Source organism: Myripristis murdjan, chromosome 6 (assembly GCF_902150065.1).
Source record: "Myripristis murdjan chromosome 6, fMyrMur1.1, whole genome shotgun sequence".
NCBI lineage: Eukaryota > Metazoa > Chordata > Actinopteri > Holocentriformes > Holocentridae > Myripristis > Myripristis murdjan.
Window position 1 is genome coordinate 5,358,985 of NC_043985.1, and position 25,506 is coordinate 5,384,490.

The 25,506-nt window shown below is 40.3% G+C and overlaps 1 protein-coding gene across 1 annotated transcript; it reads right to left on the reverse strand.

Moving 5' to 3' along the window:
- Positions 1-1,038: 1,038 nt before the first annotated feature.
- Positions 1,039-25,076, reverse strand: smc1b (structural maintenance of chromosomes 1B). The gene is made up of 25 exons (XM_030053926.1): positions 24,968-25,076; positions 23,896-24,084; positions 23,437-23,549; positions 22,734-22,937; positions 22,162-22,400; positions 20,217-20,475; positions 18,346-18,486; positions 18,113-18,195; positions 16,184-16,391; positions 15,576-15,761; positions 15,021-15,212; positions 13,852-13,998; positions 13,115-13,249; positions 11,939-12,055; positions 10,285-10,391; positions 9,169-9,310; positions 8,901-9,046; positions 6,922-7,075; positions 6,314-6,412; positions 5,797-5,953; positions 4,740-4,894; positions 2,611-2,762; positions 2,014-2,083; positions 1,476-1,586; positions 1,039-1,375 (listed from the first exon to the last, which is right to left on the reverse strand). The coding sequence occupies exons 1-25, from the start codon at positions 25,074-25,076 to the stop codon at positions 1,235-1,237; spliced, it is 3,756 nt and encodes a 1,251-aa protein (XP_029909786.1). The 3' UTR covers positions 1,039-1,234.
- Positions 25,077-25,506: the final 430 nt, after the last annotated feature.

Sequence of the window (25,506 nt, forward strand, 5' to 3'; positions counted from 1 at the left end):
TGCTAAGCTTTTAGGCAGTTTTGTTGTCACACCATGTCCAACCTCCTCACCAGCTTTCGTATGACATGGATGCTTTTGTTTCTCCTGGGCCATGTGCACTGCTACGCCCCCTTGAGGCCAGTTGGCTTGAAAAAGTAATCACTTCTTCGCTGGTGCATGGCCAACCTTCCCATCAAGTTTCATACTTTTTGAGTTATCCTGCGGATGGACAGACGGATCAACGGGAAAAAACAACCACCTGACTATTATGACTATCAATAGTTTAAAAAATGCAAATGATTCAGTCCCCAATAATGTTGCTTGATTAAAAAAGTTCTTAAATAGTAATTCATTCGATAGTTCTCTAATTTTATGTTGCAGTGTGTTGCTCTTTTTTTTTTTTTCAGATCAGGGCCCATAATTTTGATCTCAATTTGAAATGAAGACCGCAGTGCCTTCCAGCAAGGTTTAACCAAAAAAAAAAAAAAAAAAATCAAGACGGCATGTTTGAAGGATCACATCAGTCAAGAAATTTAATGTAAGTACCACTGAAGATCATAACTGCAAACAAGGAAAACATTTTAGAAACATAATTGCTAGAACTCTAGGGAACATCTAGACAAAACTGAGTGCTCATTAAAAGTTACTTGAACTTGTTTGTTAACCAGTTTGACTTAAGAATTCGTCTTTGGACTGCTTTCCTGAGTTTATTCTTGCCTCTACTCCTGAGCACAGATGACCTGACACAGCACAGTTGCAAAAGATGTAAACTCAGAGTCAGCTCGCAAATCCAGCCAGAATGCTCCTTAACTGCAGGCTTTAACTGACTCCTAAGGAAACCACTGTCTCGTGAACTGCTAAACTCAAACTGTAACACAGTCTAGCAGCTCTCAACTTCGGAACTGGGAGCCCTCTAAAGCTCAAAGTTGGTATTAGCTGGCTGAGGGCCCAAGATGTGAACTGATCTGATTCCCCACCCCCCACCCCAAATTTCCAATTTATTGGCATGTTTTCAATGTATGCCTTCTTTCTTGTGAAAAAAAGAATATTTGCATCCTTTAGATATCTTCAATTAATCTATCAATCACATCAAAAGGCTTAAAAAAAAAAAAAAGTTATTTTATGTCTAAATCAGCATGCAAACTGTTTACTTCACTCAAACACTTCTCTTCATTTTTGGGGGCCAAGATCTGTAAAGATTGAGAACCACTGATCCTGTCAAAGAGCAAACAAGAGAAAAATGCCAACAAAGACATCACTGAGTTGAATCCGGTGTACCAGAGGCACGTCTTCCCTCTCCAGGTGACTTCTCTTCTTGTCTCTTATTGTCATCTTCATCCAGAGGGTAGGGCCTCAAGTCCAACGTCAGCATGCGGCTGATCATGCATTCATCAAACTGAGGAAGAAGAAGATATTGTATTGACTGCATCATCATAAAACTAAGAACTAAAGAGTTCCACTCCACCGGGCTAAAAAATCTGTTCTACTGCACTTACATCTGAGTAGACTCCCAGCAGAGCGTCGGCCCTGGAGAAAAACTCCTCTTTCAGGGAGATGACGATGATCTGCATGTTCTGCCTCGACTCCTCCCTGATGAAGCTGGTCACCTGGACACGATGAAAAATCACATACACAAGTGCACATGTTAGGAAACGGGCAAGTACACAAACGCGTATAAACTATGAGGCTGAATGTTAATGTAATGTTAGCCTTTGCTTGGCAAAAATGACAAAACATTAATATTGTGTTATGGACTCACCAGCTGCACTTCAGCCTACTCATTTTTAGCTTTTTTTTTTTTTTTTTTCCAAAGCTGATCATTATTTAAAATTTCATTTTAATTTTTCCATGACTATGGGAGCCCTGGTGATTATTATGGGAATCACTATGGCAGTGTAAACAAAACTCTGATGTCACTGTAACTCGTGGCTACAGGATTCCACTCAAATATATACACGACTACACTGTTCCACCTCACAACAGCCCTGAATGCAGGTTTGATAGATGACAATAATATATGAAGGAATCTCTTACCTTGTTGATGTTGGTGTTGTCCAAGGCTGCATCGACCTCATCCAAGACAAAGAAAGGAGCAGGACGGAAACTGAGGGAAACAAAATAAACATCAGTGGCATCAACTATAAATTACATTACATTGAGGTTTTGGTCATTTAACTGTCAGTCTTATCCAGAGAAAATGACACAGAATGCAGCAGCCTCAGATCCTTCATTACAAACATAGCAGGTAACCAGCAGTCACACTGTGCTCAGAGCCTGAGCCACAGTCCTGACAACAGCTGCAAAACCTTTTCATCTGATCCTAGATGAGGATCATTCAGAGAAGCTAAAAGGTCATTACTTTCAGTGCAGAAGTAGAGTGGGCAGAAGTAAGGGAGACTGATTTGATTCAGATGGGAGAGGGAGATATCAAGTGTGTCTTGACGTTACATCTGGAGAAAAAGGGATCCAAGGCACTCACGTCTCTTTTTCCTCATGACAAAAAACCCCTTTGATCATTGGGCATTTTACCCTTCTGTCTTTCATATCTGTTTCTATGGTGGGCCAGTTTCACAGTTCCAGCTATCTAATGTGATCTAATGGTATCTAATCTAACCTACAATCTGGGGTTACCTGTGGATGGCAAAGACCAGAGCCAGGGCAGCAATGGCCTTTTCCCCTCCTGACAGGTCTTCCATGGCCATGAAGCGTTTCCCTGGTGCCACACAGCTGTAGCTGATGCCACCCAGGTAGGGCTCTTCTGGGTTCTCTGCACTCAAAACAGCCTGGAGAAAACACATCAGCAACACAAACACACTTTATTTTCTGTAACATTTATTTTATTGCATCTTTTTGTTCTGTTCCTGTTTTCCACCACAGTCTTCTTTGGTCATTTAGGGGACGTTTAAACCAAGCAGGTTTGTTGAAGTTAAATGAAGTTCTGGAGTGTTTACCCCTTAATTTTACATGGAAAAGTGAGAATGATGCCATTCCAACTCAACGCACCAAATAACTGCATCATGACACCTGAACATGAGTCATGTTCCTTTTCCAGACAAACTGTGGTGAGGTGAGGTGACAAGTTGCAAAACCACAGAAAAAAAGCTGCAGGTCTTTAGATTCTGCATGTAACTTTGCTTATGAGCTTGATTTTTTTGTTTTGTCTGTTTTTAGATGAGAATGTTTTATGAACCTCTTGTAAGTTATTCTTACGGACGCATATTGGTAATTACTTTCTTTTGTCTGGTCTAACTAGAGCTAGACTAATTCATCAGTTTACCAATATATTGGGCCAATATCTGCCTCTTGTTGAATATCAGATATCAGTGCATCCACGCCCTCCTTCACTGATACAAAAGAGGTTATAATTATTATTATTATTATTTTAAGATTTTTAATATAATTTGACAGCATCTCTCTCATCTTTTTATTTTTGTATTTGCAATACTATGTTCATTTTGTGTATTCAAACATTTCATTACTCACAAAATAATTTTCTTGGGGTTTTTTTGCGTAATGATTTTCAAATTTAAAGATGCTAAATACTGGTGCAAAATATCAGCTATAGGCTGCTTCAGGTGAAAAAAAACAACTAATTTTTATGTTTGATTTATATGTTTGATTTTATATTTAATAGGGTTGAGCCGGATACTCGGCTGAAACGAGTATCCGGTACGGATAAAGCACTTTTGCCAAGTACGAGTATGATCCGAGTAATATGAGTCAATATCCGTGCTCGTGATGAATAAAAATCCTCATTGGGTAGCTGACTGTGTCCACGTTGTGTGATAGGCCAGTCACACACAGTGCCCCTCCCCAACACACACACACAGTACAGCGGTGCGCCGCTCACACACATCACACACAGCGCCCGTCCCCTACACCATGTACCCCACTAACTCACACACACACACACACACACAGGGACAACCTCAGCTGTCACTCACTCAGGTGTGACAGCTCACGTCGCGTCTCTCTTCAGTAGCGGTCAGGTTTTTTTTTTCCAGCTCACTCTTCCCTCGGTCTGTAATCACTGATAGTCAGTAGAGTTTCTGCTAAACATGACTGGTAACAGACGCAGTGCTATTGAGCAGAGTTAGGGTTAGGGGTCAGGGGTTAGGGTTAGGGCTGAATGCAACTCGCGTCACGTCACAAACCGCCGACAAACCGCCTTTCTTTTTTTTTTCTTTTTTTTTTTACCATCTGCCGGCTCTTACCGGCTGGTTTTTGATATAAAGTCAGTTGGAAAACTTTGCTCGTACTGGACGTGGCGCAGAGTGACAGAGTGACTTAACACACACACACACACACCATTTACACACGTATTAGCTGAACACACAAAGGACTTTATTATTTGTATTTTATTTTGGCTGCATGCACTGAGAATCTGACACTTTACACTGTAGTTCATAAAAAATAAATATAGTATAGTACAAGTATAGTAGTAGACATTGGTCTGAAGCTCAATTCTGAGGCTGTTCTGAAAATAGTTTTCCAATAAACAATAAATATAGCAACTTCTGATCAACTCGTATCAATTTCAGGCTTAAAACAAGATACCAATTAAGCCACACCCATCTCCGATCAAACCTCACCAACTTCCGGTTTAAGCACCACCCACTTCCGGTGTCGGCCCCGCCCACTCCGAGTACGGATACGGATACAGATACAGATAGTGGTGTACTCGCTCATCCCTAATATTTAATTGCTGTGTGAACAAGATAAAACCAACATTTAACTAGACATAAAAACATTTACTTTACCTGGGCGCCAGTGTTCCTGCATATTCTTTTATAGATCTGGTCAATCACAACAGACACGTGCTCAAAGCACTGGCTGAAGCGGTGGAAGCGCTGGGTTTTGACCCGCTCAAACTCCTGGTTGCACCTCTTGGCGACTCGGGTACTGGCGTCAAAGGCTGGACAAAAGAAGGGAACGCGCCTCAGACTTTTTAAAAAAATGCTAAACTCTCATATTAAATTCAACGTAATTACAATTTACACATTTCCTGGCAATGTAATTTTGATATAACATTTTCTTTATATACTTTCTTGTGAAATAAGTAATTACAGCCAGGCTACATTTTCAATATATTATTAAACAAAGTCAGGAGTCCTGAACCCAAACAGAGAACCTATTTCAGTGTTCCACACTTTCTCCAGAAATTCATTTTTTGGACAGATTTCAACTTTTGGTTATTTTTGGTTTGATGCCGCATTGTTTTGTTTTGAACACACTGTAACTGGTGCATTATTGTGGTGAATATGTGTGCATGCCTGACAAAACAAAAGCCTTGACACTTGACACATGGCAACAAAGCTTGCTGGGTATTGCTATTTGATTTGAGGTCAAGCCTTTGATACACAGCTGGAAAGGCTGTATTGATCATAATGTGTAGATTATCCCTGTAGGGCAAAATCTTTGGTGCCTGGACTGAGTTTTTGTCGTCAACTATAAATATCAGCTTTAATGGCCACAAGCAGCAGCAGCAGCCAAAAACACGAAGACAGCACTGATGTGGTAACTGATTGATTTGTGAACTCTATACAATGCTAACATATAATTTGCCTACAACAAATATGCCTCTTAATGCTTAATTATCAATGAAATGTAATAAAAATGTCCAAGCATAAACAGTTTTGTTGCATGATGTCTAACATCTGTTACACAATCAAAACAAACAAAAATTATGATTCTCTTTAAAGAAGAGCCACTGAATTAAGTGGGTGGCAAAACAATGAGATTTTTGCAGAGGACATCCTTGGATATGGATATGCGGCATTGGAGAATCAAACTTGATCGATAAATCCAATCACATACCCTCTACCACTCCTTGATAATTTTCTTTCACATCCCTCATCTCCTCCAGAGCTTTAAGGCTGGGAGCGGTGGTGCGATGCAACACTTCCTCAATGGAAGAGACGGACTCCCTGAGGTTGACCTGCTGCGCTTCCACATCCTCCTCTGACTCCAGACGCTGCACACATACACACACACACACACACACACACACAGTGCAGTATTTTCCTGACTTCTGATGCCGCATTTTACTAATCCTACTGGTTTACGTTGACTTGTGTTTTCTGTTTTTTTTTTTTTTGTTGTTGTTGTTTTGTTTTTGGTGGGTGGAGTGTAGGGGGGCTTTACATTTTCTAGTCTTTGATAGATTTTATTAATACCCTTGTGTACTTGTCATTCTCATTATTTTCCTCATTTAGTCTTTACTGTGCCTTTTTGTTGTATTATATTGCATTTTACTGTAAAGAACACAGACAGGCACTATGTAAACAAAGCCCTACTAACTACTAATGAGGGAACTGAGAGTGAGAGGCCTTACCCTCAGCTCTGCCTCCAGACCAGAAAAGTCGATGACAAGTTGTGCCTCTCTGTCATAGATGTCCATGGTGGTTGAAGTGCTTTCTGACTCAGAGTCCAGCTTAAAAAAAAAAAAACAGAGAAATCAATCACTGAAGAAGACTGACACCAAAGAGCTTCAATTCCTTTCAATGCCACCAAACAAGGACTGTTGGTTGCCTTCATTTATTCATTTATCCATCCAGTCGGTTGATCCAATATCAACTAATAGGGAATGGAGCAGCTAGATGGGATAATAGTAATAATCTATGCAGGAAGGAGTGTTTATGACCAGCTGGCTGCCTTTCAGATCAATGTAGCCAATAGAAACGAGATAACAACAACAAAATACAAAAAAGAAAAGAGTTTAAGTGAATTTGACGGGCGACTTGTATATTGCTGGATGGAGCTGCACATTTTCCATCCGCTCTGTGTTTACAACTCTGTTTCTCTAGTGCTCATTTATTTCATCCAACTCAGAGTGGAATGCACAAAGTCTGATGATAGATGAAAAATAGGTGTGGAAAAGGCAGGTGACAAAGAACAGTCCATTTTCAAAACTGTTTTTTACATCCTTGCAATGTGTCCTACCTGCACCTCGCTGATTTCATTCAGGTTTCCTGACAGCAGACTGATCGGCAGGCTCTGGATCTTGCAGGCCAGCAGCAAGTTGTGTCTAGCCAACCGTTTCTGCTCCAAGGCCATCTCCACAGATATCACCTCCCGCTGCAGCTTCACCAACTCTCTAGAAGAGAAGAGAATCGGTGCTTTTTCCCAAGTATTCATTAGGGCCCGAGCACTGGAACAGTGCGAAGCCCTATTGTTATTGTAGTGTTTTTTTCTTCTCCTTCTCCTTTCTTATTATTATTACGTCAAAATAAACCTTAATTTGACCCCCTAAACATGCTCCAAAACTCACCAAATTCGGCACGCAGGCCAGGTCTGGCGAAAAATTTGATAAAATGGACAAACGGACCCCCTAAGTGCAAAAATGGGCTCGGTAGCGCCACCTAGGCACACAAAGGCAGCCGCTGCGGCCCACAGGAATGTGATAGAAACACCAAACCAACGCCGAAATGTAGGTCTCATCAAGCCCTACAAATCACGCGCTGACACCCCCCCTCTAAAACCAACAGGAAGTCCGCAATTTGCGTTGGAATGTTCACATTCTTGCCCAAAATTCCGCTTTGAAGGAAATCTATCTCCTCCCAGGCCGTAAATGTCAGCGGCTTGAAAATTTAACAGATGACAGAGGACACAGTGCTGAACAAAAGTTGCGAAAGACTTGTTATTAATTCGAATCGTTTGGATTTTATAAGCCCTCAAAGTCACAGTGGCCAAAAACAAAACCTCATTTTTTCCCATGGAGTTTGGTGTGAAGAGGCTGACACTTGGCACTAATTAAGCCCCTGGAGTCTAAAGTAAAAGTCTGACAGCTTTGAAAACTATGCAGATGGAAAGAGGACGAAAATTCCTACAAAAATATGTAGTTTTGATGTGGATTGGACCAAGTTTGTGGGAGCTGTGAAGAGTTTTAAAACATTTTTGACTCTGGTGTGCTCTGCTCTGCACTCTGCCTGGACATGTGACTCACTCTAGCTGCCTCAGGAATGCGCAATACACACCCATTGTAAGAGCTCAGAGGGAGCAGAAAACACTCTCAAACTAAAACTGCCATAACTCAAAAACGGTAAAAGATAGCAAAATCATGTCAATGGGAGATTTATAGATCCGAGTCTCGTGACTCGTTTAAGCTTTGAATCAAGTCTGTAACTCAAACGGTGACCGAGCTGTGACGCCTCAAACAGGGGTGGGTTTTCTGGATTTCTCCATTGGATTGAATGAGGATTTCTCTGTCTGCCTGCATTTTGGTGTGATCATGCCACAGCTGTCAGTACTCAAGTCAGTCACACACTAGGACATGCTAAGGGCGCCATCTGCTGGAGGGGCGCTGCTAGTGGCCAGAGGGGCACCAGCAGTGAATGTACTACCAGTGGGTTTTTGTTGGCGTCGTGTGTGTGTGTGTGTGTGTGTGTGTGTGTGTGTGTGTGTGTGTGTGTGTGTGTGTGTGTGTGTGTGTGTGTGTGTTTGTGTGAGTGAGTGAGTGAGTGACTGAGTGTGTGTGCCTGCTTTTTGGTGTGATCAAGCCACAGCTGCCAGTACTCAAGTCAAGCACACACTAGAACATCCGCGGCCTTTCAAAATAAAAGCCCAAAACTCTTTCACAACAAAAGCATCGAAAAATACCCTTAAAACTGGAACAAACGGACGAATTGTCTGCGCTTCGACACGTGCGCCGTCCCCGACGTGCACGGGGGGGCGAGGGCCCGTCCAACGCTGCTTGCAGCTTTAATTTCTTTCTGGATTTACAAAAACTACAGATAATATTGGTTGAGCAGTAATAACATTACTCAGTGGTAAAGCTGTAATACCAATGTAGTGTAATGTAAGTTCAATCACCTTCACCGGCTTCACAGGGTTACTCATTCCTTCTCCTTCTACCACATTAGTCTATCCGAAGTTGCCATGTTTTTCACTAGTTGTAATGGAAGTACTCTTGCTAATGTTACCTATTGCTCTCCTGGAAGCTCTGTGTTTTCTGGTCCATCTCAGCCTTGGCATCGGCCACCTGCCTCTTCTTAAACAGCAGATTGTTCTTAAGATCCTGTGCCTTGGTCTGACTCTCCTCCACCACCGACAGGAGCTTCTCCCCCTCCTGGGGGGTAATAAAAACATTGCAATGAACATGTCTGGAGCAGCCTAATTACTTGTGAGAGGCCACAGGTTTGATTCCCACAGCAACCAATGTGTGTCCATCAGTGATTCTGATATGTTTACCTTCTTCTGCTCAGCCACAGTGTTCTCCACCTTGGTGATGGTATCCTTCAGCTTCTGTAACTTCTGTTTCTGCTGCTCTAGCTGCTCTTGCTCATACTCCAGCTGGGTGCACAAGCGGGTGCGGTGGCTCTCATACTCCAGTCTGGGGGCAGGGGTGGGTGCATATACAGATAAAGAGAGGCAAAGAGAAACACGGCCGGCATAGCTGCTCAGCATGTGTTAGCATATTACTGTGCCAAGAACAGAGTGAATGTAGTTAGTATGAAAATAAGTATTTTATTCCATTACAAATTTATTTCATAATAAAGTTTGTTCATTCATCATGAATTTCTCCATTAATTTGTTTATTCATGTGTCACTCATCACATCTCAAACATCACTGATCAGACTTCAACAAAAGATGGGCCAATGATGCACTGCTGCCTTCTGATACTTTCAAAGTTAGGCTGCCCATAGGGGGTACTGCTAATAGAGCTCAAAATAAAAAAAAAAAAAAAAATGACCATTTAGTCAAATACTTTTTACATTTCAAATGCACAGTCCACTGAGTGATGGCTCCTAGGTTTTCGAAAGGTATTCCAGTTTCACACAACAAAAAAACAAAAGGTGGCATAGTTAATTAGTGACCCAGAATGGGACTGCATCGTTCATGGGGAATATGATCACTACTGCCTGTTATTCCTTAATTACTTTTTTTCAGTAATCTAGCATCCTGTTGGCTCAAAGAAAAATGCTGGAATGTGGTCACATGGTGTATCAAGAAAACTGCCTTGGTATCAACCTGGAGAAAGTTCATAGAAAAGGTACAAATCACATAAAATTGATAAACATTGCCCTCTTCTCTTAACAAAAGTCACTGTTTACCAAAAAACCTACAGCTGCACGGTGTCTTCTTCATATGACTGATTCTGATTGACTTGAGCATTTCAATAATGCAACGCTGCAACAACAACAAATTATTTTCAGAGCAGATCACATGTACTGCATTATACTGTAAGAAATGTTTGGCTCGTGAGGCTAACAGTCAAGAGAAACAATTATTTTTTTCAATGTTATACTCCAAAAATGAGGAGGTCTGAGCAGACCCAGCTTGCATTTGGTGCAAGGGCACTGTACCGTTTCTTGTCCAGCTCTGTCTGCTGTTTCAGGTGCTCGTTTTCATACTCTCTGATGTTGTTAATACCAATCTCAGCACAGAAGTCAGCAAACACCAGATCCTCCATCTGAACACACAGCACATGATCAAGACTATTACTGACACTTATAACATTTGGAAAATTACAACCAACCAGTGCACAAATGCTCTTCAGCCATTTGGGTGTCACTCTGGCAGGTCACCAACCATCATCTAGAGCAGTGATTCCCAACCAGGGGCACGCGTACACCTAGGGGTACGCGAGCACATTGCAGGGGGTACGTGGAAACATTTCATAACATAACATTATTTATAACATTTTCACAATTATTTTAAGATAGATATAAATATTCTCAGTCATTTCACAGTAGGCCCGTCAATACATGTGTGCGCTACAACTAGTTTCCCCGGGGAGACAATAACCTGTGGCACAGCCGCGCCAAAACCACAACAGCCGCGTACCTGCAGGCAATGGATAAATGGCTGAAACGTCCAGTTGCTCTGGATTCAGGAGAAGATTCAGAGGGGCCCGCCGAGAAATTGTGGCAAATGTTACAAGAGTTAGATATAAGAGAGGAAGATTTATTATTTATTTTGATTTTGTATTTATTTATTTATATTACTCATTTATTTTCAAGGCATTTATTTTTGTTTAATTAATTTGAGTTAAAAAGAAGAAAATGCTTGAGATTTAGTTTAAATTAAGTAAATGAAATAAAATGATTTTCATTTAATAATCAGTTGTGTTACGTTCTACTTTTGGAGAATCATCAGCACACGAGTGAGGGGGTAGTCATTGTCTGACAAAAAGGCTCAGGGGGTACACAAGACAAAAAAGGTTGGGAAACACTGATCTAGAGCCAGGGTCGGGAGCTTGGGGCTCACAAGCCATATATGAATCTTTCCCACAAATTATCTGGCTCATCAGTTTTCATCAGCTCATCACAAATAAAGTAAATATTAAAATGTTTCATATGCATATGATTACCTTTACAATGGTAAGTCTTCTCTCCTCCATCTTCCAGTGAAAGAGACTCCTTGAGATAAAAATGGTTCTAGAGATTTTGTACCATTCTAAAAATCCTATGTGGTCAATGCCTCAGCCACTTTGACCATTAGGACAACAGAGTAAATTCCACCTGTTATCCATAATATAAATCATCTGGTTTTGGCTAGTGGCACACAACAAATGAAATGATGACAACTTGTGGGTGTTCATGCACAGAATGATGAACTGTGACACCAACCAGTGATTTCCATTTTATTTTATTTTTCATGTTATTTACTTTTACTCTTAATTGAGATAGTGTAGATGCTAATGTAAATAATGTAAAGTTTATTATTTCACAAAAACAAATAATTTACAAATAATGTTTTTCTCATGTCTGTGCTGGATACTGCAATTGAAATTCTGTGCAATCTAAAAAGTTGTTATTTAAGCACAGTTGACTTACTGTTTGTTTTAAATACCTGAAGGCTGAAATACAACAGATTGTAATAATAACTTCATGCTGAAGTAAATGGGATTTTTTTTTTCTTTTTTTCTCCCATGGTGCTGGTATCCACTACTGAATTTCTGTTATCATGACAACCCTAGCTGAAATAGCTCTAAGACAATATGCTGAGGGGTATTACCTGGTCAATCCTGTCTCTGATCGTCCTCATCTCAGCATCCTTCAACTCCACACTGTCATGCTGCATCTGGATCTCAGACTCCAGGTTTGCTAATTGCCTCTCCATACAAGAGATTTCCTGCAGACAATTAGCAAGACATGACAAGAAGACAGGGTGATTAAAAAATGCCATACTTGATGATGATCAGAATCACTTCATTAGCCAAATATGATAAAAATACACAAATTATTTAAGATCATACTAAGGATTCACTCGGTATGTGTATTCCTGAAATCAGTGGTATACAGTGTTTACCGCAGCAGAGGGGGAGCACTTAAGTGGATCCATGTAACATGATTTATTCACATTAACTCATTTTACCATACTCATGGTACATTCAACCAGTGTGCTTCTGCTCAATCATTATATTTCCCTATACAGCTAACAGAATAAAATATGACATGCTGCTTGCCCACACAGCTGTAGATATTATTACACTGATAATACGGATGTACTAAAGGTCTAACAATTCATGCACTCCATTATGGATTTTGCCAAGTCAACTGCATCAATCCACTTCAACAAATAATGACTCCCTCCGACTTTGGCCTGAACTGATATGAAATGCTTTCAATCGATTCACCCCCCCCACCCCCATTTCTTCCCTCTAAACTATCAAAAAAAAAAGAAAAAAGGAAAAAGAAGGAAAAAAGAAATATCCCCAAGCTGTCCTGCTTCTGCAGGATGTCAGGCTTGTGTCTCTCACTCCTCCTCACGTCTCTGTTTGTTACAATCAGCCTACGTAATGGGTTTCAGCCGCAAACACCTGGAGAGGAAACAGGTCGAGAACCTGGGAGAAGGGAGCAAGACAAAATAGCCAAAGCAGCCACACACACAAGGTGTATAATTAAGCACAAGGCAAACCACCCACAGGTACCATTTTATGATAAGTATAGCCTGCTGTCCACAGTATTAGAGATTCAGATACTCTTGTACCGATGGTCAGTTTGTACTATGAAACTCTCTCTTCCAATGTTTGCATGACGCTGTACATCTGTTGAATTTTGTGATCAAAGTGATTCTGATACTGACAGACCTGAAGCTCTGGTTATACACATTCAATACCAAATCTTTCAAATTGAACATTTTCTTAGCCACTGTGCTTCACGACACAGAATTCAAGTCTTGTGCTCCTACCGCTTGGAAGTTGCAGATGTTCTTGCGGAGGTTTTCCAAATCAATGTTGGAATATTTGAGGTTGGTCTGAGCTCCGTGGGCCTGAGCCTGGATCTGTTTCAGCTCCGACGTCTTCCGTCTCAGCTTCATGAGACCCTTCATCACAGGACAATAACAGTGTTACAGGATATTGTATAGAAACCATCATGCAACTATTATATCTGTAAATCTGGTTTGGGTCATGTGACATGAAACTAAGTTAGTGGCAACACATAGTGACAGAATATATGTAGTTAAAACAATCGCTGAGAAGCAGGGCAGGAAATTAACACCGACTAGGGCTGTGCGAAATTACCTAAATCTCATATCCCCATATATGTCATTTCAGATCAATATTTATCACGTTATAGCACATTTTCAGTAAATTACATGAATAAATACTTTATATAAAACGACCGCATTGAGAGGCCAATTTCAATTTCCAATTACATACTTGACAAATAAAAGGTACTTTATCATATTTTATTATTTTTCTCTTTCTATTTGGAACCGTTATGCAAACTTTCAATTCAACACTACACAAAATCTAAAATATGTAAAATAGAAGTGTAATGATGGAACGAGTCTATCAGTGATCTGTACATGCTTCTGTACATGTGTATACACACATATACATGAGCAACCTGCCTGGTAAAGCAGTGAATTTGGAAAGTGGATTTTGGGCACTAAATTTGTTCAGGACACCCATGCTGACTTACATGTAACTCAGCTGTCAGCTGGTCCCTGCGTTCCTTCAGCCGTGTCATGTCCTTCTGATCCCAGCGGCGAGCTTTTGTCCGCAGGTCTCTGGAGCCTCCAGAGATCACCCCTGACTTGGTGAACAGGGACCCATCCAGAGCTACTGTCTATATGGGGAACATTTGATTAACAGTTTCAAAAACAGAACATGCACATACAGTTTGGCAAACAGGCACAGGACAGACAAAAATTTGAAAGAAAACAAAAAAAGTAGTCCTTATATTGTCGAAACTGCTCCTAAAAAAATTCACCACAGAACTCAACATTTTGAGATAAGATTTGCTGCAAAACAAAATCTAAATCATTCTATGTACTCCTACTCTTGCCTTATTGGCAATTACAAGCCAAGTTCTATCAAACGTAAATTGGTTCCCAATGATTTTTTTTTTTTTTTCACTTTTTTTAAAATTGAATTTCATAAATTCTTTGATGATCTAAATGTATTTTCATTTGTTGCATTTTCCCCTAAAACAGATGGAATACATGGATGTTCAAAGCAGGCAGTATTTTCTTATGCCATTTTTTCTTTCTTTTTTTTTTAATGACTTTCTTTCACAGTATTCAAATGATCAAAGGGTTGGGAGTACAGGATGAGAACACACTCTACCGTGACGATATCTGCCCCTAGCTTCACACTAAACATGCTAGTGGTGAGTTTTATGAATAAACCTCATAATATCTTCAAGTATGAAAATTGCAACAATCAATGCTGATTTTTTTTATACAGGTTATATTTTTTCAATTAATTGTGTGGTACAACTAACAGAATGCCATGTGTGATTGTAAGATAGCCTACCACAGACTAAAACATCTGACCAGTGACCAGCTATAGCAACATTTCTACACTGGAAGAATTCTTTGGCACTCAGTTACTTGTAAACTGACTGAAAGAAAGATACAGAGCTGTTCCATAACTTTTTCTGACAGGGTAGCATGTTTATGTTTAGTCTACTGTCATAAAATGTCTTGTCTACATTATATGCAAGGGTCTGTATGTTTTGTCACCTACTATGTCAACACTTTGTTGAGTCTTTCAATGTGTCAGCACCGATGAACCAGGTCAAATTCCTTGTATTGGAAAATCAAAAAGATCAAGACTCCAATGTTCATAAGCAGAAGCCAAGCTCACCTTGATGCGCTCCCGCCCGTGGAAGGCCACTCTCCTGGCCTCTTCGATGGTCTCACACACAACAGCATTACCACAGACGAATTCGATCACCTTCTTTAGCTGGAAAGCAGCTAAGGCAGAGCTACACTGCACGACATCCACCACCATCTTGGCTCCCCGTATCTCCCTCAGCCGTTCGTTCAGGGGCCTCACCTGGACATAATAGGAACGGCATCAGCAATATTGACAGTATGCGTGTACTGTTTTTATTTTTAGTTTAAAATATTGGTTTTCAACCTTTTCAGCTCGACCACCCAAAAATGAAGTAATGTCAATTTGTACTACAAGTGCTACAAGAAAAATATATGACAAACAATTCAGCTTTTCAACTAGTTACATAATATTTGATCAACCTGCAGTGAAATCAGTCAAAACTCCTTTTCTTATTCTCTAATCGCGCTATATATGAAAATCACATAGTAAACTTGAATGCATTTCATGTGTACAGAAGTTGGTGTCGTTGATGTAGCTTCATTTGAAGGCTACTTTTGCCTTGGAACCTCTTCTACGACTTACAACAAGGTTGTCGATAGGGAGGAATGTCTCAGGCTCGGCTCGCTCCTCCTTGAGGAAGCAAATGCATTCACGGGCCACCTTCTCTGATGACACTACAATGTCATTCATGTGGCAGCCAAACACCTTGGTGACAGCCAGCTGGTACTTCTTGTGGATGGGGCTGCACAAATCCACCACACGGCCATACTGGGACAAGCGACAAAGAAATGTTTGGAAAAACTGGTTTCAGAACCATTTTCACTGATGTGGTAGAAGTGAATTATGAGTGACAAAGAAAACTGATTAGTTGACAAATGTCAGACTTTTTGCCTGTATGTTGAGTCATAATATGAATTATGATACATGCAGCCACATAATTTCTTTCTTCTTTCTCTCAGTTAGGCCAGATATTCTCAGGGACACCAGAATACTTTGTCAGGGACATTCAAAGTTGCTACCTTCAAGAAAAAATGTTTATCCTATGGTGAATTAGAAATTTATGTGGTCAAGCAAGGGAGAAAGATTGAGAGAACAGGGTGAGAAAGTGTGAGACACAGGGAATAGATAGAAGACAGACAGACAGAAGGACAGATGGATAACTATGCCTCCTGCCCCAGACCATCTCTCACCACAGTTTCAGGGTAGAGTCTGCGGAGCCTTTCCATCACCTCCTTACGCTGCTGGTGGCGTCGGCTTTCTTGGGTATCCAGATGAGCATTGCCCAGCTCTTCCAGTACCTGGCCCAGCTCCTTGTTAACCTCCTCACTGCGCTGGCAGCCCCACTGCAGCTTCTCACTCAGACTCGCTTCCTGCTGACAGTAGTCCTGAAGTGACGCCCTAAGACACACAGCACCTCCATTATGCATTTCACTGATTCTTGGGAATTTGGATAAAACAGGTTTTAATTTTGAAAAAAAAAAGTGTGTTAAATTACAAAACCTGAAGGTATATCATTATAGGCCAAGGTCTTGGCTGTTCAGCAATGTACCGGTGCAACCTCCTCATTTTGCATTTTTTTCATAAAATAGGTTTTTCCAGTTATTAGGCTACTTTGTTTTTGTCAACACCGTCACCGTAATGTTTTTTTTTTTTTATTTGAAAAACATATTTTTGTATTAAAGAGACTATTACTTTAATAACTCTACAGCACCAAAGAAACATATTGTAAACATATTCATTTAAAACCAATATAACTGCCTCTGACGGTGGTGACACTAATCTGACGGTGGTGACAGTTGCCTCATTAAAACATACAATTCCAAAATTTATACCACTCAAGTCAATGGCTTCTTGCTTAACAACTTTATTTAACTATTTGGTATAAAAAATAACAATCCTGAGCACTGTTATAAGCATTTTTCAGACTTCAGTCATCACCGTCAGACAGAAAACCTGACGGTGGTGACGTCTGACGGTGGTGACAAAAACCTACTCTTTCACATGATAAGCATGAGTTGTTCACATTAGCCAGCTTGTTTTCGCCCTGTTGCTACCTGCATCAGACCTCTTCTTAAAAAGTATACATTTATTCCATAATCTAATTTAATATTTTTTATACAGAAGTGACGGTGTTGACAATTTATGGTTGTGACAGTAGCAGTGTCCCAAAATATGAAGAGATTTAAGAGAAAATAGAAAACTTCCAGGATCCTGAGCGGTCTTGAAGCATGCAGTAGAGCTGAAGGTTTGAAAAGGGCTCCTCAGGAATGTAATTGACCTTGACCTGTCACCAAAACCCATCGTTTGTAGTTTTTAATACATATTATGATGTACTCTTTCATGTGGTAAAGATATTATTCAGTGAAATTATTACTTTTTGTTGTTTTAATCAAGTTGAAATGATTATCTCCTATCCGAGGACAACTGGTTTTGTAGAGCATGGGCCAACATATAATCATTAAATTAATACAAATTAAAAAATAAACCTATAAAAGAACCTTACAAATGTGCAAAGGACCCCCTGATTATGCCCTTGATTCCTTTTATTCATTAAAATGTTGTAAATTTCCAGCAGAAATAGCATTTTTCTTAGTGGGACATGATTTATCCAAATTCTCAAGAATCAGTGATTTAATACACTTGATTTTTTTTTTTTCAGCATTTCAGACCTTGCACAATTTTTTTTAAATCAATAAATGAACCAGTCACACCCTGTGGAGGTTGACTGATTTATCAGTTTGGCTGCTTAGTAACAGCCAGTAGAAGGTTATTGGTGGATATAAGCAGCAATAATGGGCGATTATGGGCCCATGTCCTCTCATGTTCAAAATAAATATTGACAATTATATACATTCAGGGACATGTCTCACCGTTTGCACTAAGGGGCCATACATTAAGATTGCAATAATCAAGACTAACATGGTGATTAATTTTTGCAAAGATTTTTTTTCTCATTACTTGGTATGTGCTGTACACAGTGAGCCACCAGGGCACCCAACAAATATTGAAATTAATACTTTTGATGACTAATTGTGATAATTGCATTTTATTTTAGCTTTGATTATGCAGGAAAAGAGATATACTTACTGTGTAGTGATTAAACTACACAGACAACGTACCTGCAAGTGTTTGTGTACTCTACCAGTTTCTCTGCTCTGCAAGTCAAATCCGCCAGCTGACTCTGGTGGTTCATGATGCCAGCCTGCCCACAGCAAAGTAACACAGCTCAAAGTGGAAATTTACTGATCACATACTTACTTACATGAAACCTGGACAAAACTCATTTGTGAGATTACCTTCTTCATACTTTTCTTTTTAATGTTTATATTTGTGAAAATCTACAAATGACTACCTCCACTTCCTTCTTCCTGCGTTCGTCGAAGGCAATTTTCTCGCGGTCAGCCGTCACATCCCAGTGCAGCTTCTCAGCCTGCTGGCTTAGAAGGGCAACCCGCTTCCTGGCCAGCTCCTTAAGCTCCTTGTATCGCTCCAGCTGCCACAAAAGTATACACACACGCACGTGTACACACACACACACACACAGTGTATGTCCAGTGAATCTTTTTGGTGATATTTTGCCTATTGTTTTCAATCAACTATATTCAAAAATCTGAGCCCCTAATTACTGTATCCTTCCACCTTTTCAGGTCTTAAATTCAGAAAAGTAACATCTTTTCATTGTTTTTAAGGTCCCACAGGTACACTGTGTTTGTGTAACCCGGCATCACCAGACCAATTCACAAATGCAAATTAGTGTCAATTCATTTTTGATTTCCAAGAGCAATTATTACAGTTTTTTTCATTCGCTTTTTCCAGTATAATGAAACTGGGATCCACTTTGTCATCATCTTCACCTCCAAACCACAGCAGAAGTTTTCTTTTGCAAATGTGTTCATACCTTTTCATTGGATTCACACATTTTTCAGGCTCTTTTGCACAACACTTCTCACATGTGTCATTTACATGGCCCTGACTCCATTGACTTCACTGTGGTAGTCAAAAGCAAAACATCTACTCACAGCTGATAGAAATGACGTGCATCACTGTGAAATCACTAGTGCACCTGCATCACTAACCTTTCCACAAATCACCATTCACCAATCAATCAGGATGCACCTACAAAAAAGGGGCCTATAAATTGTATTCTGTATTTTTTTTTTCTCAACTCTTTTGAGTTTTTCTGTGTAATACTGTATGTGACTTACCGTATTTCAGTTTTTCCCATCAATACAGTATAATTTCACTTCAAAGTCTTTCTGAGTTTGGATGCAATTCTTTACTGTAAGTTCACATTTGAATGTGTAGCTCACAGGAGAACCTGGTTCAAACTGACAGCTGTATTTTGTATTGTGCTGTCAGCTGTGTTACAGTGCAGTAGAGCTGACTGAAGGAATCTGCTCATTTGGGCAGAAGTTGAGTTGTTGAGGGAAATATTGGATTTTGCTACTTGCTTTACAATATGTGACGATGTAAATCGTCAAAAATATGACTGCAATACACACAGGAAAAAAGTAAGGTTGAACCTGCTCAGACTAAAAAAGGTGTGTTGCATTTTGGTGTTGAGTATGAAGTGAGTGAGTGGCTGGATTATGTCGCTTGACTGCGAGTTGTATTGGGCGGTGACAAAATGTGCTTTTGCTGCATGTTTGAAATGTTTTGTCATGGTAAGAGCCTTTTGCAAACAAAATGTGTTATTTTGGGAAGTGCACCTCTCATTAGGCCGATGGATTAACTGTTTTGATACCAGCATTTCTGAGTTGACAAAGGAGGTAAAGCGACTGAAAAAAACTGTAACAGTCACAGAGCAGAATGCCTCCAGGCACAATTGGACACACCTACAACCAAGGAGAGCGATAAAACGTGTGATGTAGCACTGAGCAACAGAAAAATGTAAATACACTACAACGTTGTTTGCTCTTTTAGAGAAAATATACCATCTAGTTTGTTTAATATTGTCTCAATGAAAGACTGTATCAACAGACTGCTGCTGATGTGGAGCGATCTGTTCTTGGTTGTTGAAAAAAAAACATGACTCAGCAGTGCTCCTGGGTCAGTCATCAAATTGTATCAGTGTTCATACTAACTGATATATGACAAAAACACATTTTGGGTACGGTATGCATTAGTGCCCTGGCCTCACACCAGCAAGTAGTTCTATTTTACATTGCAATGTCATATTAAATTTTACAGGGAGAGATAAGCGAAATAAGCATATCTGCCCACCTGGTCCTCTGCCAGCTGGATGCCCCTCAACTGTGCAGCCTGCTCCTCTTGGACCTGCCTCTCATAGCTTTTCCAGGCCCTCTCCAGCTCGGCGATTTCCTGCCTGCTCTCTGCCAGCTCTTCTTTTTTCTTGACCATCAGCTTCTGGCCTTTCTGAAGGGCAGCTCGGACCTCCTCAGCCTTCTTCATGTGGTGGGAGGTGTTTACCACGACCTTGATGTACTGGGGCTGACGCAGGGACAGGATCTGCTCCTGGGCACTGGGCAGCAGAGTGAACACAGGCCTGGGTTAAGTCTTGTCAAGTCATGTTTGACTCAATGGCACCAAGCATTTACGTTTCCAGCTGATATACTTGTTCCATAAGATTGAAAGAGAATTGTTAGATCATCTGGTGCTTGCCTCAAAACTGTCCCTACAACGAGAACCTGGGAAACTGAGGAGGCACCATTAATCCCCTGAAACAAATTTTATTGCTCTTTTTTATTAACATTAGTTTTTTTTAGCTTAACATTACTATAGTTTCCAAGATTGTTTGAAATTTTTATTTTGTCTCTTTTTTTCTTACTCTTTATTAATGTTGGTGAAGAAGCATGGGTCGCACCATTGAGGTTCATCAAAAAGTGCTTTACAGACAAAAAGAACGGCAACACATTAGGGTTGGGCAGTAATACAGTAATACAGTATCACGGGGCAATGATATCATTTATTACCATGACAACACCACTTAGATGAAAAAAAAAGATTGGTATGTAAAAAAATGCAGCTGCTGTCATCTGGCAGCATGTAAAGTTTGTAGCTACCTGTAACGACAGAGGGAGCCTGCAAATGTGGATGAAGCTGTGAGCAAAATTTGTATCAGAGAAGTTACAGCCAAAGAGGGAAATACTTCAAATTTATGAGCCCGTTCCTGAATCAACTACCAGCTAACTGCTGCGAGGACTGATGTGTCGTCCAGTTGCGCTCCCATCACTGCAGCTCCTGCCCAAGCACCCTCACAACCAGAAGTAGTACTATGAGTGGCATTAACTGTAGAAGATGAACCATTACACCAACAGAAATATCCCTTGTAACTAGCTACACGATCCTGAAGATCCCCAAGTGTACAACATGGTTACAGTAAATATATAGTCTAGCCAGCAGACTATGTCCTGCAGTGACACTAGCTGTTATTCCCCTGTACAATCCTGTACCGGGGCAACCTTTTGCTGTTACGACATATCATATGAAATATGCAGACCTTTCTTGCTTAATACCCTGAAGGTTCAGTGAACTGCGGTGCGAGCATGAACTTGTAGACGGAGACAGTATATAGCAATGAACCCATAAATTCAGCATTTAAATTCTCCTTCAAACCCCTTAGAACAACATGTTTTCAAATTGGTCAGTAATACCGTACACTACAGTATAATGGGACAATACAGTAAACATTGTTGATGTTGGTACTGTTATGAAAAAGGATCAATGCCATAGCTGAGCTGAAAGAGAGGGGTGAGGATGAAGGCTGCTTTCTCATGATGGAGAAGCAGTAAAGATCACACATGGATAAAGTATTCTATACACTAATTGGATTATAAACAGAAAAAAATGGGTTGAGTGTTATTACAAAGATGAGATGCATAAGATGTAAAAAATGGTACACTGTGGTTGCTGGTATAAAAATATACTAATTTTCATTCTTCCCCACCCACTCAGGCAAAAATATTCAGTAATCACAGGGAACTATTCAACAGTTTGTAGCATGTCACAGCCAGGTAACAAATGCTCTCGTGTGGAAGTATGCTGACCTGAACATGCCAAACTCAAAAACACAAGCTCTCACATTACTACCAGGTGCCGGAAAAAAACAACAGATTTTTTGAGATGATAGTCATATACACTATTTTATGATTTTACAATTTTGTGACTATTCGAAATTAGAAAATCATGACCCATCAATCCCACCCACCGGATCTCCTTCTCGATGTGCTGCTGCTCTCTGGTGAGGCGTCCGTGCTCCTTCTTGTGGGCTCTCATCGACTGCTCCAAGGCCTCCAGGTTTCTGCCCTTAGCAGCTGTGACCTGCTGCTTTTCCTTTAGGGTGTCACTGAGGGCGCCAATGCTCTTCTCATTGTGGTAAAGCTCAAACAGGCTCAGCTGCAGACGTCTCTGATTCAGTTCATCCACTAGCTCCTGGTACTTCTGGGCCTGGGGGCAGAGGGTATGGGGGTATGTACTGTTAACACTGAGCTCAAGTACCTAATGGTAAAGGAATTTTAGGTCAGTATAAAAGGGCTATTAAATGGCAGTGGTAGCAGTGTTATGGCCACTTGAGTGGGAAAGTAACACCTGCCGCTACCAAATGCTGATTAACTTGTTTGTAGCTGTGCTTTACCAAGAGCACGGGAGCAACAACCACTTATCAACTGCAGGTCATGTAAAATTCTAAAAAAATCTATTTGGCTGATGAAATATTTAAAGTGTCTGGTGAAGCAGGGCAGAACAAAAGATTACGCTCTTCAAACAAGTGTCTCATCTTACCTCTATTTTTTCGTGGGACACCTGCTTCATCTCAAAAGCAGCTGATTTCTTCATATTGAAATGAAACTGTGTGTCCTCTTTGGCCTTCATCAGGGCCCCCCTCCTCTTCTCATAGTCGTCAGCATAATCCAAGGACTGACTGATACGCTCAAACATCTTGGTCCTCTCCTTTGGATCCTTCATGGCAATGGACTCCACTGCTCCCTGTTGGGAAGGACAATGAGAAGCAACAAAGATGGATGCATGTTGCTATTGCAGGAAAGCAACAACCAGAGCCATGCAGAGGAAAATTCTGACTTAAGTTTGGATGAACAGAAGAAAATGCTCCTTGCATGGAGAACAGGAATGAACCTTCTATCAGCCTGTGTGTATGGATATGTGTATGTGTATGTGTATATGTGCATATGTACACATACATATGCAACCAAAACCTGCATATGCAGGTTTTGGCAGGCAGGACAGGTGGTCCTTGAGGACTGGGTTGGGGAACACTGCTCTACAGCATAAATATTGTCCACACAGCCAGAGAAATGTAAATACAACTGAATTTCATCATATAATCTCATTATTTCTACCACCATACTGTATGTTTTCATTTGTCTCTGCACAAGTGCCACAATGACACAATCCCTCACACAGGAATACAACAATTCCAACAGTGATTGGTGTTGCTGGTGCAGCAATAGGTGCCCCTATTGTTTACCTGGAAAACCAGACAATTTCTAGCTTTGGTGATAATGCCAATCTTCTCCAGTTCCTCCAGATATTTGGCCAAGGTTACATGTATGGCATTGACGCGATACTCAGAGGAGTCACCTGAAAAAACACACATTTAGCTACCAACTATTTTTGGATATTATAAAATTATTGGTAACTTGTTACAACATTCACCAAGGGCATTCCTTCTACTTTTTTTCCTGTGAAGAGCATAATTTTACATTAGCTTATCTAGTTTAGGTTATGTCCCAAATATGGTCTCTGGAGTGAAAATATAAAAGTGATATCAAATCACGATGGCCATCATGTGTACAAAGTAGCTTTCTTAGCTGTACATTCTTCCAGTGTAAACTGGCTAACCAGCTTGTAAAACTAGATCTTCAAAATAGCTTTCAAACATAATCTTCTATGGGCAGAATCGGAATTGAAATTATGTTGATCCCACCGGAGATGCTCCGGCAGAAGACCGTCTCCTCGCCGTCATCCTGGCAGTATCGCATGGCGACGCTGGCGGTGTGAGACACCGGCTGGCCGATGTGGGCTCCGTGGATCAGGTCTGTGGTGCGCCTCACCCGCAGAGAGGCAACCCGCTCCCCCATAGCGAAGCTCATTGCGTCCATGACATTGGACTTTCCTAGATTGATTATGAAAATTTTAACAACTGTCAAGTCTACTTATGGACTGCCCATTGGTCCCAAGGCTCAGTATTCCTAAACCCCAAGAGTAAAAAAAAAAAAAAAAATGTCACAGTGGACCGAAAGCCCATTAGTCCGACAACCCGTTATCCCGAAAACAAATGTACATCATTCTGCTACCCCAACAGCCTGAAAAATGTCCACTCCGTAAATATGGTTAAGTTTAGGCCGGTGATTCCTCATGTTAAGGTTAGGGTAAACAGGGATGTATGCCTTTCTTGGCAGGGATACAAACTTGGGCACCACACTGGCAGTCACTGAACTACAGCAACTCCTCCGTGTGTTTTCGTAGCAATGGGCTTTTGAACGGGCGCTGGTTTTAGGGATAATGGGCCATCGGATTAACGGGCCTTTGGTCCAAAGCACCTTTTTTTTTTTTTTTTGGACTAATGGGCCAATAACATGGCACATTTTAGTTTTCTGTTTCGGACTGTTCAAGTTGGTTAAATCTGCTCAAATAATGTTAACATAAATTACTAATGTTAACCTGAAGACCTGGAGGAGATTTTAACCTTAGGTTAGACTATTTGCCAAGTAGCTAGCACAGCTATTTACCTAAGTGTGGTATAGTTCATCACACTTTAAGTATTTTAATTGGTGTTTTTATTTATTATTTATTTTTCATTTTACTCATATAGTTGCTCACATAGTTGATGGGAAGGAGGTCATATTAAAATATAGTCAAAAAGAGCTAACATTAGCTAGTGTCAGAGATAATAAGTTAGCCAGTTTACTTTAGCTAGCCTCCGGTAGCCAATTATTGCAAACTGTAGTACTAGCAACTAGTTAGCTTGCTAATCATTGCTATTAAAAAGTACTTACCAGAGCCATTCGAGCCGATAATACAGTTGAATCTCATGAATGGACCGATAACTTGCTTCCCTCGCCAGGACTTAAAGTTTTCAACATCAATTTGCTTCAGATAACCCATTTTAAGCACAGCTAATTTTACTCCAGGGGTCAACTGCACCACCGCCTTGACGCGGGAAAAAGCGCTATACGTGCGCAAAAAAAAAAAAAAAAAATTCTCAATATATGTTAACAAGTATGTTACAAAATATAGATTGTTTATAGATTATAGTATTTTTTAGTAATTTTCTATACTTTGGACACCGGAAATCTAAAAATACATTTTCCTCCAGATGAATGTCATTGCTAAATTTGATCACCTCCATGTTCAGATGGATGTGTCTGTGTTTTGTGGTGGTTTAGGTTGTGGTCATATGTTAAATGTACAGTATTTTATATTCAGAAGATTTTGGAAGAGGGCAGAAAGAAAAATTACATTGTTTTAAAGTATTATTATTGATACTGTTGTTATTCTCGTTGGCACTGTGGAAAATATTAGACTCACGTAACAT

Excerpts from the sequence above, each read along its gene's own strand:
- smc1b (XM_030053926.1), bottom strand. The coding sequence starts at position 25,076 with ATGGGTTATCTGAAGCAAATTGATGTTGAAAACTTTAAGTCCTGGCGA. Across the intron at positions 22,401-22,733 it reads TGTCCCACGAAAAAATAGAG|GCCCAGAAGTACCAGGAGCT; the intron begins GTAAGATGAGAC and ends CTCTGCCCCCAG. Across the intron at positions 12,056-13,114 it reads ACATCTGCAACTTCCAAGCG|GAAATCTCTTGTATGGAGAG; the intron begins GTAGGAGCACAA and ends AATTGTCTGCAG.